General features: G+C 36.2%; 1 protein-coding gene across 1 annotated transcript; it reads right to left on the bottom strand.

Moving 5' to 3' along the window:
* Nucleotides 1-21: 21 nt before the first annotated feature.
* Nucleotides 22-13739, bottom strand: LOC147068898 (mite allergen Der p 7-like). The gene is made up of 5 exons (XM_085951560.1): nt 13621-13739; nt 7222-7351; nt 5057-5209; nt 3376-3527; nt 22-346 (listed from the first exon to the last, which is right to left on the bottom strand). The coding sequence occupies exons 1-5, from the start codon at nt 13737-13739 to the stop codon at nt 100-102; spliced, it is 801 nt and encodes a 266-aa protein (XP_085807686.1). The 3' UTR covers nt 22-99.
* Between the last annotated feature and the right edge of the window lie 2398 nt (nt 13740-16137).

The following is a 16137-nucleotide window of genomic DNA, read 5'->3' as shown; positions in this document are numbered from 1 at the left end:
GTGGTTATTAATTTTATTCAGTGTGTAGGTTTCGCTAAATTAAAGTATGTGAATATATTATCTGTGCAGTTAATTTTACAATAAGTCAGGATGTGACAATTAATATTCTCCATAGCGTTTAATCGGTCTTGAAAAATCATGTTTCATGTTACTGATACTGGCTGCGATTCCCGCTGCTCCTCCGATCGAAGAGTTGATGTCGTCGATGGCGTCCTGCAGCGCCTTTCTCATGTTCTTCTCGATGATCTTGTAGATGACGTTCTTGAAGAGGGTGGTGATTACTTTCACCATCGCGTTTGACAGAAAGTCGGCCAGAGGGTGACCCGTCAATTTCACTGAGATTTTTCTGGAAAGAGGATTAAATTTGCAATAAAATATTAAAATGAAAATTCTTCTCGGGTGTTTATGATAGAAAAGTGTTGCAGAATAAAAATGCAACTAGAACCAGTGTCTGCTAAACTTTTTTACCTAACGGCAAGCTAAGAAAGGGGAATTAAAGAGCCATTGGTATCTTGCAGTGGCGCACCCAGGATTTAATATTGGAGAAGAATGTAAATTAGTCCTATAGGCTCTTTTTCTTCTTCACAGCCTAATTTCTCGTTTATCGGTCTTTTGTCTATTGCACTCGGTGTACCTACACCATGGTCATCACATCCTGAAGCGGGCCCTCAGGCTAGGATATTTGGGGGGGGGGCTACCTACCGCTAAGATTAAATGCAGTGTGAAACACTACATTAACGTTTTCAAATTGTGTTTTAGTTCAAATTAAGGGTACTTATACTGTGAATTATTGGCGATTTTTAATTCATCTACTTTAATAATGGAGCTGTCGAGTATTGACACATAATAATCAAAAAATATATTGCAATTATATAAGTAATTTAAAATGTTCATGGCCATGAAGTATAATAGACTTTTTTTTTACTATTAAAGCTAATTTATGATCTGTGTTTATCTCACTTATCTGGTCAACCCGACACGCCGGGCCCCCCACAGCCCGGGCCCCCAGACTAGAGCCCTGTCAGCCCTCCCCAGCCATGACCCATGTGGATACACCACTCCGGAATTCGGGTGGACACCGAGAATTTTTTGACAGTTCCATTAGGGATTGGGTTTCTAAAAAAACCTGATATTAGTGTTTCGAAATTTTTCTAAAAAGGGTGCAGGAGAATTATTACAAATCATTTTTTTGCCGTGTTTTTATTTGTCTAAGCCCAAATGTATGGTTTATTGGCTTTCAATTTCAATGTTTAAAATCATTCTGATAATTTTCATTTTTGGGGGCTGCCAGGGCCCCTTAGCCTCTCCCCCCTGGGTGCGCCACTGGCATCTTGTGTTGTATAATATATATATATTTCCGACCACGTCCGATCCTAATAAGATCATATGGGCGTCCACATAGTGGAGGTTTGTATTAACAGATTTTATTTTTACGCAAAAAGGATCAGCCACTTGCCCAACCTATCAGGTCCATATCCTGATTCATACACAAAATGAAAAACAATATGTGTACTTGCACAACCTGGGACCCACGACGCTATAGGCCGACGCTTAAGCCGCACGGCCATCGTGGGCCGATAATATATACATTTGAAGATATATTATGTCTTCAGTTACGTTCTGTCAGACACTCTGCATCTTTAGATTTACCCGTTTATGATCGTAAGGACCAGATATTAGGAGCACACCCAGAAAAATGGTTTGGTGGGGAGTGCATTTTGAAATATTATCCATGATTTTTTTTTTATTGATTTTTAAAGCAGCGGTTGGAGGCGGGGTTAACAAGACCTAGCAAGTGCCACTGACTTCCACATGTAGGTGCCCTACCAGCGGAATATCGCACTTTTCAGGTACATTCCCCATAACATTGGTCTGCAAGTATATCTAAGGGAGTTATTGCGAGCTGCCGTAAGCACAGGTGGTTATCGAATGCGCCTGTCTATATATATATATATATATATATAGTCATAATTAGTGTCATAATCGTTGGTGTCCATTTGTATCATCCGCGCTGTCTTATCTGTTAGATGTGTCGCATCAGAATATTAGAGCAAACAATTTATAAGTGCCACGGGTCTTCAAGTTGTCACAGGCCTTGGGTGTCGTAGAATGTCGAGTTCGATTAACCAGTTGAGAAGGTCAACCAGTCAAATCATAATATACTAGGCGGCTCTCGTGGTGCAGTGGGTAAGGCACTGGCCTTCCACCTGAGAGTTCTGGGTTTGATTCCCGGTCATGACAAAAACATTTATGTGTTTTTTTCAAAGCCCCAAAAATTACTAACAACCACCTTGTACGAAAAAGCAAGGACATGGTTATTAATAATTCTAAAAAAAAAATCATAATATACTTTGTGAAAATATATTTCCATGAACAGAATTGATATGATCGGTGAAAACCTTGTAGGGTTAAACAAATAATAATATGCCTACGAGTAGGGATTGCAATACCGAATGAATATATCGATACCGGTTTTTCGGTATTTCTTATTGAATATCGGTATTAATACCGGCATTGGTCAAAACATATTATAGAAAAAAATAAGTAGGTACCTATCAATAAATATGAATATTAAAATCTATTTAAAATACTATTTTATAGCAACCTAAAGTACGTTTCTAAATATGCATAGATCATAACGTCTCTGTTCTGGCAGAACACACTAACTGGAGAATACTAGTTTTGAGTAATTTGACTTTTAAGTTGTTAAAATGTTTGAAATGGTCTATCATGTGAGTTTATTAAGTAATCATAAAAAGATGACTTTAAAATAAAAACTGTTTATTTATTTATAAGGTTTCCAAACGGTAAAGTTTGAAATTAGAAACATTTTGGTATAACTAACTCAATATGTCATTTTTTCGAATTAGTGTCTTCTGCCAGAACAGTGACGATAATATTTTACAACTTTACTGCTAATTTGTACAAGTACAATAAGTCCGGGTACAGAAAAATGTCTCTGAAATTCAACGTTTGCTGAATACACTATCAACGTTGGATCAATAGTTATAAAATAATTGGAAATAGTAGCCACGAATATTATCTTTTTCGAAATATGTTAATTCATCGCGACAATTATTAGTCTATGGGTTTAATTGAGGGATTTTGTTTCAATATTATTTAACCTTTGTTAGTTTCAGTCAATATATTTGCATTTTGACAGCATAAAACTTATACATTAAATTTAATATACAATATAGTAGTGAGTAACGTCAAAATAACATTAATTTCAATTTCTAAAAACATAAATGTGTATGCTTTCTTAATACCGAAAATACCGGTATATTGGATTTTTGAAACCGGTATTTCGGTATCGATAAATAATTTAATACCGGTATTGCAATCCCTACTTACGAGATATTCTGATATTCTTACCCCATGTCGTGCATGTAGAAGTCTTGCAAGTGAATCTCGTTGTTGTTGAAGTCCATGAGGAAGTCAGCCATGAAGCTGGCCTTAGAGACTTTTCCCACCACGCCACCTGTTGGCCCTATGTTCATGATCTTCGATAGGTACTCGTAGTTGAACTGCAATCAAGAACAAGCCGTTGTTTTTTAATTATTTATTATTTATTTATTTTAGAAAACAGAACATTGTGGACATAATAAATCAAGATTCAGGACGTTCACAACATGAGATTTACATTATAACAAATATTACTCTCACAAATAGAAGAAAAAAAATAATGATAATAAAACATAAACAATTTTATACAATACAATAAAGTTTCATAAACAAAATGCAAAGTGCATCATTGAAAATGTCTATGTCTTTAGGGAGCGCATTTACCAGTCTTGCACCCTTCACTAATTGTGCCTGATAAGCTTGACTCGAAGAAACAGTTCTGACCCAGAATAAGTCATGGCTGCGACCACGTAGGTAATAATATGACAGGCGACTGACACGCGATTTTTCATTGTGTTTTTAAATTTGTCTATGTTGAACACGGTTTCTATTATTATTGGGTTACTTTTTTGTAGTTGTTTATGTATCGAAATATTATTCTGTAAAGCGCTGGTGGTGGCGCATATGAAAACCACTGCTAGACCTACCTTTAATATGAAAACTTCGCAACTGCTTTATAGTAAGTAATACGACGTACTGATGATGTGATCAACACAACTGATAACATCGAGGAATTGGCGACACAAAGGAAGGTATCGGCACGGAGTGGATGAAAAACAAACAGAAATCATAGGAATTGCAAATGGCCGACAATAATAAATTCGCTGCCTAGGCAACGGGACAATTCTAAACTATAATTTAATACTGTATAATCGTCACGATTGCAGTACCATACCGTGACGTAAGGTTAGTGCGTTCGGCTAATAACCGAACAATCGGTGGTTCGAATCCAATCGACTGCGTTTTTTTCGTGTGAAAAAATAAAGGGTTTGGGTCGAAATCCCGAAGGCCGGAATCCCGAAGGCCGAAATCCGGAATGCTGAAATCCCGAATGGCCGAAATTCCTATTGGCCGAAATAACGAAATCCTAAATCCCGAAAGCCGAACTCCCGAAAAATAAAAAAAATACAAACAGCAATAATTGCGCAATCTTAACACTCATCTTGAATTGCGCAATTTTTACAAGAGACAAAAAAACATTATTTTTTGTAGAACAAATGGGTTTTTGTCTCTCTTGTAAAAATTGCACAATAATCCAAGATAAGTGTTAAGATTGCGCAATTTTTTTTCGGATAGACAAAACCCCATTTGTTCTACAAAAAATTGTTTTTGTCTCTTGCAAAAATTGCGCAATCCAAGATAAGTGTTGCGATTGCGCAATTATTGCTGTTTGTATTTTTTTATTTTTCGGGATTTCGGCCAGTCGGGATTTCAGCGTTCGGGATTTCGGTATTCGGGATTTAGGCTTTCGGAATTTCGGCCATTTGGGATTTCGGCCATTCGGGATTTCAGCATTCGGGATTTCGTCCGGCACACGGACACCACTAAATTATGTGTTACATGTCACACGCCAAAAATACACTCTGATCTGATTTCCCAAACGCGCTAAAAGAAGTATAACTTCAAAAGAGTATGCAGGTACAACACTCACTCCAAGATCCTTAACTCCGAAGTCACCTCTAATCTTGGCGATTTTGTTGCCGTATGAAACGATGGTGTCTCCAACTCTCTCGAGAGACCTCAGATTGTGCAGGATTCCTTCAGTCAGCTCCAGCTCTCCGTGATATGTGATTAACAGTGGTTTCTGAACAGAAAATAAATCATTAATACATCGAATCTGCTATTTGTATTCTTAATTCAATGAAAAGAAATAATAATTATGACTGAAAAAGAGTTTATTATTTTTGTCGAATCCCCACAGAATACCTTGACTATTATTTTGGTTAGGCAGGGTTTAATTGAATTTTAAAAACTGACCAATACAATCTGCAATTTGTATTCTTGATTAGGTATTTTTTTTCGACCATGTCTGATCCTAATAGGATCATATGGGCCTCCACAGAGTGGAGGTTTGTATAAACAGAATTTGTTTTTACGAGAAATGGATGTCAGTCACTTGCTCAACCTATTAGGTCCATATTACTCTGACTCATACACAAATAATTGAAAAACAATATGTATACTTACCAGATCCAGGATTTGAACCTGGGACCCACGACTCTATCTATAGGTTCAACGCTTAAGCCGCGCGGCCATCATGGGTGATAAGTGAGTAGTTAGGTATTTAATGAAAACAAATAAGTATGACTGACAAAGTGTAGTGTGCTCTATTTATGTCGAATCTCAACAGCCTATCTTCACCCTTTGCCACACAAGATCCACATCAATAAATTTAACCGAAATGTGAGTGTAGAATCTCCAATGCAAAACTGCAATCTTCGCAAGTAAATTGTTTTTTATGTTGTCCACCGGAGAGCTTCCGAAATGATTCTTTTCTAGTAAGAGCATTCAGAATAAATAACATCTACGTATATATTCTATACACAAGGCTGCTATTGGCGGCTATCGAGAGTAGTTTATCATATTTACGTAATGAGGTATTATAATTGTTGAAATTAGTTAACCATCTAAACTCTCAAAACTGTCTATCTGGCTCTAAAAGTTAACACAGCCAAGAGGGTGATCTTATTGTAACAATTATTTCTTTTCTTTCTTCTTTCGACATGTCCAATCCTAATAGGATCATATGAGCCTCCACAGAGTAGAGGTTTGTATTAACAGATTTTTGTTTTTTACGAGAAATGGATGTCAGCCACTTGCTCAACCTATTAGGTCCATACCCTGACAGACACAAATTGAAAAACAATGTGTACTTGCCAGACCCAGGATTCGAACCTGGGACCCACGGCGTTATAGTACAACGCTTAAGCCGCGCGGCCACCGTGGGTGTCAACAATTATTACAATTACAACTAACTTATTGTAACAATTATAATACCGCAATACATAAATATGATAAACTCTACCCTCGATAGTCGCCGATAACGGCCAATAGCAACCTTGTGTATAGAATAGATGCGCTGATCTTCATTGATAGTGACCATAATTTATTTAATGTCCAAATCGGATTTCAATAAAAATGATAACAACTGATTAAATGTGTTGGAAGTCACATGAGCCTATGGTGGGATTGACCTTTTCGCAATAAACGCGTTGGGCATACCTGCTTTAGTGCATGCTAACAAAGGCTTAAGTCCCAAAATAATACATACAAAATAATTGATGTACCTATTATCGATATAGTTTTAAAGTGAATCAAGAACCAAACCAGCTAAATACACCCGATTCTCTTTTTGCGCGGGGATACGTAGGATTAAGCCCGTTTCAGACGAGACACCGGTATCACGTTCGATATAATATAAGAGACCTTTGTATTCAAATAAAGAGGCCTTTGCATTATGTTTATGATCGCCCCAGAGCTAATGAGTCAACGCATAATTTCGCGTTATAAATTAACATAAAACTGTCTGCGGTAATAAAAACAAGTGTATCGGCGACGGAAAAGTGTAGCGGACACGCGTTGACTCATTAGCTCTGGGGTGTTCATAAACATGATACAAAGGCCCCTTTATTCGAATACAACGGTCTCCTATATTATATCGAGCGCGACACCGGTGTCCCGTCTGAAACGGGCCTTAGTATAACTCAATTATATTAATTAATAGTTATAATATGTCTATTCTGATCCTGGTAGACATAATAATCTGTTGAAAATTATGACTGGTCACAGAATCTTTAATATTAGGTGTGTATTTACCACACTGAATCCTTGTAGCATGTCAGGTAGTTCCATGGGATCCATGTCATTGTTCACCATGAAATTGACGATGGAAGGAAGAATATCATCCACATATTCGTTGAGGATTGCTGTCACGAAAACCTTCGATCTGAAACAATAATAAAATAGTTTTTCAAATTTTCCTAACTTGCTTTTCCCTCCACCACCCGCCACGTCTCCACACCCGTTATGCAGGCGTATACCGTGGCGTAACGAACGATAGGCGCTGTTCAAATTTGTGCCGAAAGTGTCCCAGGAGCAACTTCCCAAGACCTTGTAATATCAATTTACAATTGTTATATTGTTTAAATTATTATTACTTATTGTAATATAGTATTTTTTAAAATAGTTATATAACATAACCCAAGAGCCAACGTGCAAAGGCACACACAGAAAATAGTTTGGGGGAGGGTCCATTTTGAAAAAAATATCCATAATAATTTGTTATTTTTAAGGTGAAGGGTTAACAAAATCTAGTAGGTGCCACTGACTTGCTTTTCCCTCCACCACCCGCCACGTCTCCACACCCGTTATGCACACGTATACCGTGGCGTAACGAACGATAGGCGCTGTTCAAATTTGTGCCGAAAGTGTCCCAGGAGCAACTTCCCAAGACCTTGTAATATCAATTTACAATTGTTATATTGTTTAAATTATTATTACTTATTATAATATAGTATTTTTTAAAATAGTTATATAACATAACCCAAGAGCCAACGTGCAAAGGCACACACAGAAAATAGTTTGGGGGAGGGTCCATTTTGAAAAAAATATCCATAATAATTTGTTATTTTTAAGGTGAAGGGTTAACAAAATCTAGTAGGTGCCACTGACTTGCTTTTCCCTCCACCACCCGCCACGTCTCCACACCCGTTATGCACACGTATACCGTGGCGTAACGAACGATAGGCGCTGTTCAAATTTGTGCCGAAAGTGTCCCAGGAGCAACTTCCCAAGACCTTGGTTGGCGTGCACTAGAGTGTGCGTGATCCCTACTTCCATATAATGTATTACGGTCAATTCTCGATGAGAAAAGACCTTCTCGCTCGCCGTATAATGCCGCAAACTTTTTAAAAGCTGAGAAATTTTCCCTCGTCGGTACCAAGTCGCAATTGCCGACCGGTCCAACTGAGGGTCGGACCGACTTGAGAAGCTCTTTTCCTAACTGCCGCCCTTTTTTTAGAGAAAATTATTATAATCAATAGCAGTGACGTCACTAGACATAATGCCGCCCCTAGGCAGCGCCAAAATGCCATATGATAAAGTACTCACCGAGAATTGAAAAAAAAATGTGGAAGAAAGTGAATGCTATTTTTTTCACTAATTATTTTTACTTTTATCACACTTATTTCAAGATATTCTTCAATTATTATTTTGTTTATAAATAAATAATTAAAGTACGCATTTTATGTTTTATTGGAAGTCTGATGTCCTAATTTATGAAACGGCAAATAATTTTCAACCATAGGCGCGACGAAATTTTGCACTCGCTCCCAGTGTTGCCATGTCTACTGAAATTTCAGTAGATCAACTGATATTTTTTGCCAATATACTGAATTTTTGATTTTTTTTCGAAATTCAAGAAATCTACTAATATTTGTGTTTCTCCATAATTGTAAATTAACTGATGATTCTTTTAATAATAAACTTGAAATGATTTACGCATGACCTTTTTTGATGTTATGCACTTCTAAATTGACATAAAAAGCATTGTAACTCTACCCAAGAGCGCCATTTTACCCATTAATATCATCATTGTTTACAATAAATTAATATTATTAGTTATTGTTATTCTTATTAGTTTTAAATCATATCTAATAAACCACATTTTTCAAAATCTACTGATATTTTATGAAATCTACTGAATTTTTTGTCAAAATCTACTGAAATTTTAAATTTTGACTTGGCAACACTGCTCGCTCCCATTCGGAGAGAGAATGTAGAGCTGGAAACACGTCATTTTGCTTCGTGATGGCGACGGCCGTAATAATTCTTAAATCGTGTAAGTATGACTTAAAACGTTACCCATTTACTTTAAAAAGAAAACATGTCAATGAATATATTATTATTGTTACTGATAAAACAATAAACAGAACATTAAATGGACACATGCTGGATTTATAAGACAAATTATATTTGGTTTGACATGCCTTATTTGCACCCGAGACCCGCAATCCGCGCATCACCTAGCGACGATCTTTTTAGACCGTGTCTCAACTAAAAGGGCGGACGTGCTCAGCGTGGGTCAAAATGGAGCTATTATTCTATTTTCAAAGCATGATCCTGGACATTCCTTAAACGTTGTAGATACTATATTCATCTAATTTTGAAGCCTTATTATCCTTTATATTTATTTTAAACATTTGATGACTGCATAAAGTATTTTTATTACATAAAATAGTATTCTTTTAAACCTCTCGCACTAATGTTTTAGAATATAGTCATATTTTAGTACATAACTTTGCAGTGGTGTTAAGATTCGACCGACTAAAAAAAACTAAGACCGTTTAAAAAAAAAGATTTTTTTTCCGGTTAGGTACTTACATGTTTAAACACGCGCGTTAACATGTTCTTACTCCCTACTTCAGTTTTAGTTTGTCAATTTATGGCTACGGCCGTATGTTGTAGCTTAACCACTGGGGAATGCCAAAAGCAATGGCGTATTTCAAAAAAACACTACCTTATTTTTAGGTCAATAATTATTATAAAGCAATCATTATTCGTAGAATGTTTATCACACTTGGTCAAAAACATAGCTTATAATTAGTATCTTTAGAATTATCTTCAAATGTGTTAATCTTGCCCATTTTTTGAATAATAAAATGCCTAATTCTTGTCAAATTTGGGATCACAGAGATTATCAATATAATTTTTTATCGTAAATATTTCACTATAATAATGTCGACATAAATTATACTGGTGGTTTTATAAATGCGTTTAAAAATTAATAAATGTAAAAAATCTTAACACCACTGCACATTTATGTACTGAAATATGGACTATATTCTAAAACATTAGAGCGAGAGGTTTAAAAGAATACTATTTTATGTAATAAATATACTTTATGCAGTCATCAAATGTTTAAAATAAATATAAAAGATAATAAGGCTACAAAATTATATAAATAGATTATCTACAACGTTTAAGGTATAACCAGGATCATGATTTGAAAATAGAATAAAAGCTCCATTTTGACCTACGCTAAGCATGTCCCCCCTTATGTAATATAATAATAAACACTATTACATCGAAAACCCTTGTCTGCTTCCTTATCCACTCATTCCTCTTTTTGTCCTTTCGCGTTATGCCCAGCATGCACCTCTCCATACCACGTTGTGCTACTCTAACTTACTGGATCTCTCTTTTACTTAGGCTCCATGTTTCAAAGCCTTAAATGGAGATGGGCTGGACACATAGCTCGATGAAGAGACAATCGTTGGACAAATCAAGTCATCCAGTGGTATCCAAGAAGTACAAAACGTCCGCAAGGTAGACCTAGACGCTGCTGGATCGATGAAATGATAAAGTTCTGCGGAAGTACGTGGCAACGCAATGCACAGGACCGACATAAGTGGAAGCAGCTTGAAGAGGCCTTCATCCAGCAGTGGATAGATTCAGGCTGATGATGATAATGATGATAATGAATATAATAATATTATGTATGGTGCGATAAAGGACGATGATAAAAATGTATAAAAAGAAATATGTATAAGTAGTTCACAGACAATTACAATTTCTGAAAGTAGCTCACATTCTTATTGAGTTTGGAGACCACTGCATTACAACTTAGCAATATGTTACGTAAGTGTACTGACAATTATGGATAGGCTTATAATTACCAGAAAAATGAACACCTGAAAGGTAAGGTTGGTATGTAAGTATTGAAATCTAATGTAATACTCGTAGTATTTTCTTACTCTTTGGTGTCAGTGACGTCCCCAAAAACTCCAGCAAAGAGGAACAAGCACAAAAACACGCCTTTTATCATTTTCGGAATATTAATTATTGACAAAGTTCAAAAGCGTGTTGATTTAAAGAAATTGAAACAAATACTATTTATTGTACGTGCCAAATTAATAAATAACCAAATCCTCTTTTTCTGATGGATGATATTTTCGTTTATCTGGCAGACGAGGGATTATATTTTGAAGATAAATTTAATTAATTACTATGATTATGTGGAAAAATATAATAAATAATAAATAGCCTTTTTATTTCTTACAAACAAAAGTAAATGACAGTTAATTGACTATATCTAATAAATACATATATAACCTATGAATATATCTATTATGTATAGTATATATATCTGTCTATGATTGTATTATCTAATTATTTTCTAGCTTAAATAATATTTATTATTATTATTTTTTATATTTTTGTGTTATACAAGATTTTTTATTTTGTATATTATAATGCTATTGGATAATGTTTATAAATTAAACAGTGATATGTAATTAGTTTGTTTGGTTTGTAAGAACCCCTCTTCGGGTGAAGGCCTCCTCCAAAGAGTCCCACTGGACTCTTTTTTGTTTTTGGCTATTTGTAGCCAATTTGGACCCGCTGTCTTTATGATGTCGTCTTGCCATCTCGCATGGGGTCTTCCTCTATAGCGTTTCCCTTTTGGGCCGTTGCATTGAGTAATTATTTTTGTCCATCTCTCATCTTGTAGTCGCGCTACATGACCTATATTATAACCAATAGAAAAAATCTTTTTTTTTTTAAAAAAGTAAGCCTCTTCGGGTAAACGCCCCAAACGTCGCATTTATCCAATATGCTACGGCGTGACATACTAATTGCGACAAATTTTAACTATTGGTCATTTTTAATACCTACTCATCAGCGCTCTTCGAAATCAAGCTATTTTGGCAATCGATTTTTGTTGACACCTGAATGACACTTTCTCAGGATAGGTGGAGATAGGGAAAATTCTTGAAAAAGGCTAAGACCCACTGATGATGATGATAGTAGTCAAATACACCGAACCGTCATTATTTTTAATATTTATTGCAAACAGGACATAGTACCTCGATGGCACCTATAAACAAAAATTTATAACCACCATCTTTCAATGAGCCAACACCGCAAACGAACAGAATATAAAATTGTCTATGGCTACCAATTGACTGAAGTCAGTCACAATAAAAACGTTTCAGAATAGATACCAATCGCTCTTATATAAAAAAGACTTGATTGTTTGATATCATATTGGTTCTTTGAGTTGTCATCGTGTGTTATTTGCATGACCGCCACAAGGGGAGGGGTGATAGGGCTCTAGCCTGGGGGCCCGGGCTCAGGAAGGGCCCAGCGAGGCGAGACGAGACGACCAGATAAATGAGATAAACACACATCAAAAATTTGCTTGAATAGTAAAAAAATGTCGCCTGGGGCGCTATTTTCCTTCAGTAATATTATTATTCAAAGTTATGTGGTTGTACGATACAATTATTAACTCGACATCTCCATAATTCAAATGGGTGTATTAAAACATACAATAAAACACTAAACATAAACATTAATTTTACCGCGTACACCATTTGGAAAATGCTACTGTAGAGCGTCACATTGCCTTTATCCTTAGCGATAGCCCGGGGGGGGGGGGGGGGGGGGCAAAGATCCTAGCCTGGGGGCCCGCTTCACGATGTGGGGCCCATGGTCATTTGTGTTTCTTTCCTCGATGTTTCGGACTCATTTCAGAGACCATTCTCAAGAGATGAGTAGTATAAAAGCAAAAACACCACTGTCCACAAAAATTCGTACATGAATGAATGAATGAACAAATTCATATGAATGTACAAATGTTCTTGTGTGTGTATAACTTAACAGATGAAATGCAATAGCCCCAGAAAACCATGAAAAATGGCTTTATAAATTGGGTACACTTCGATACAATATCAAGTGTACAAGTGTTAGAACAGTGGTTCTTAACCTTGTTGGAGGGACTGACTCCCACCAGTTTCATGTGCGCATTCACCGAACCCTTCTTAATTGGAAAAATAAAATATGATTTTTTTTTCTCGCATATCTTGTCGAAGAGGCGATATTGTCATATCGCCTCTTCTCTTCTAGAAGGGGATCCGTCGATCAGGTCCTCACTCCTATTCTGTTAAAAAAAACTTTACAATTTTGCCTAGCTCTTCCGTCTTACCCACCGCCAGGACACCCTTCAATTCATTGACATTCTCATAAATATCCGCAATTCGCAGCTGTACTCTGTGAAGTTCATACTTAGGGCCAAAACATAGTTATATATTCTACTGGTGCACAAAATGAACCGTGCATCAACATCACTGTGTTCAAGGAACAAAACCATTAAAATATGATTTTCACACAAAAACAAAAACATAATAATGAATATTTGCTGCAAATCAGTGTGACTTCTGCTGTTGCCTTTCAGGAACCAGTTCAGAAATGCGCGGCTTCACCTTGGCAAGTGCCACTCTCATGTCATTTTCGCAACAAAGTTTGATCCTTTTCTTCGTTTTTATGTCCAGCATCCTCGAAAAGGATTGCTCGCAAAGATATGTTGTAACAAACGGTATGAAAATATCCAAAACTTTCTTAGCAATAACAGGGTACGTTATCATTTTTTGTTGACACCAAAACGTTGAGAGCGTTGTTGTTCTGAAGAGTTGCTGTTGAACCTGTGTCTGCTGTATTTGCATATTAAATCATTTAAATCATTGGATTTCATCGAGGTATTTATCATTGTCTCAACACTAAACGTGAGCGAATCACATAAGTCGGGTGTGTGTCTTGACCTCCGCCGAATCCCTGAGACTGACTCACCGAACCCCTGGGGTTCGATCGAACCCAGGTTAAGAACCACTGTGTAAGAAGTATGAATGAAAATACGACATACCTGCTACTTAATCTATCAATAATCTACAATGTTTTTGCCCTGAGTTTTGATTGTTTTTCTTTGGATCAAAAGATTTTGATTGATCTATATTCTATATTGGAAAGAAACATTAATTCATTACCAATCTAATATAATCATAATTATGCTGTTTACGTTTCAAAACTATCTAAGTACCTACCTATATAAACAAAAGGTCTAAGTGCAATTTAGTTTTATTATCTATAAATTCACTTAAGTACTTATTGTTCATACTATATTATCGTATACCTGTCTATGTAGTAGGTACCTATGTCTTGGATCATAGTCCTTATTCCAAATTACTTTGCCCTACGTTCAAAAGCATTATTTCATTTGAGATATTATAATTTGTATTGTAGATATGTATGACACTTAAGACCGGTGGCCACTGGAAAACCTGTGATACTCATAAAATAGTGCAGCTATCTAGGACAAGGGTACCCTCCTTTTTTGAGGTTGTGAGTTACGTTTTATCTTCATTTTTAAGGCGATCGACTTCTAATAAGAATGGCGGCACTTTTCAGTGTGCTGAATATAACGGAATGATTCAGATGCTGGGGGGGGTGTTATATCAAAGATGCCAGGCAATGACCTTTAATGATGATGAGGCTGGATCCGTGGTCTGGTTGTCACTCACTCGCACTACTTTATTGAGTCACCCTGTGCGTGGCTACTGACGGTCAAAACCAGTGCACGTGAGTGACTTCTTAATGTTTTACAATTTATAGGTGTTTACAATCACACTGTTGCAGAATGACTGCATGTTAATATAGTAGGCCTGCCAAGTATAATTATATCAGGTGTGTAAGACATGTATATTGTATTAGGGCCGTGATAATTGGTCCAACCAAATAATGTTGTAAGAATTTTTGTTGTTGCTTTTTTTAGTTCATCAAAGTGAAAAATATTCATTTTAATTTTAATATTTTCGTATTTTTACAACCTTTTTCTTAGCTCGTATTCTTATTTGTCCAGTACAAATCTTGCAATCGATTTTTAACTAACTTCCCGACTAGCTCGACATTTGAAACTTTTAGAATATATCAGAACACGATGCCAATGCATTTTGTTAATACTTTTAGCCATTTTTAAGTAGAATTAAATTCATTTTCAGTTAATTCTGTTTTGTGTGATAAGTTATTTCGGAAGAAATCCGTAATCCAATCCACTATTATTGGTTGCTAGGGTCCTAACAACTAAATTATTACTATATATGTCCGTTACTATGGAAATCAATATGAGTGTCAAAATGACATTTCAGTGTTATTTCTATCAAATATTTTTTTTAGCTAAGTCTGGTAATGGCTTCTGGCACTATCAGCAAAATCTAATATTCGAGCTGGTATCCCTGGTCGTAACACTCGTAACGATTGACAGATTACTCTGAGCAACGTTTGCTCTTAGCTAATCGGATTCCTTTTGACATTCTTAGAGCAACGTTTACATTCACATACCTACACTACATTTTCATCATAAAACATATCATCTCTTGATAATGGCCTCTGCAACGAGCCCGAAACGTCGAGTGAAGAAGGAGACACGGTGGAAACCCAAGAATATACCACGACAAGCCAATTCATTCAAGAATCTAAATGTCGTAAAACATATACTCTGTGTCGTCAGTACGGAGTATTCTTGAATATGGGCCCATTATCTGGATTCCTTATGAAGTTTCCTATAAGCTTGTTTTAGAGCGTGTTCAGAAGAAATTTCTTCGACATCATTATTTTAATGTATATAGATATTTTCCTTTCAACAGTTTCTCAAACGAGTATTTTCCGACTAACTTTCTTCAAGGCATGCTTGTCTTTCATTCTCTTGAAGCTCGTAGGTCACTTCTGCTCTCGCATGGTATGGTTTCCAATCCTGATCTATTCTGGAAATATTGAATTTCTATGCATACGTGCGTGATCGCAGCCATTACCTATTTTAGGTGAAAGCTGTTTCCTCATGTCAGGCTCACCAGGCACCAATAGCGAGAGCTGTGCGGCTGATCACTGCACTCCCTAGAGATG

Source organism: Rhyacophila brunnea, unplaced genomic scaffold (genome assembly GCF_057557595.1).
Source record: "Rhyacophila brunnea isolate RB1 unplaced genomic scaffold, BYU_Rbru_1.0 scaffold_24, whole genome shotgun sequence".
Lineage (NCBI taxonomy): Eukaryota > Metazoa > Arthropoda > Insecta > Trichoptera > Rhyacophilidae > Rhyacophila > Rhyacophila brunnea.
This window is presented reverse-complemented; position numbering and strand designations above follow the sequence as displayed.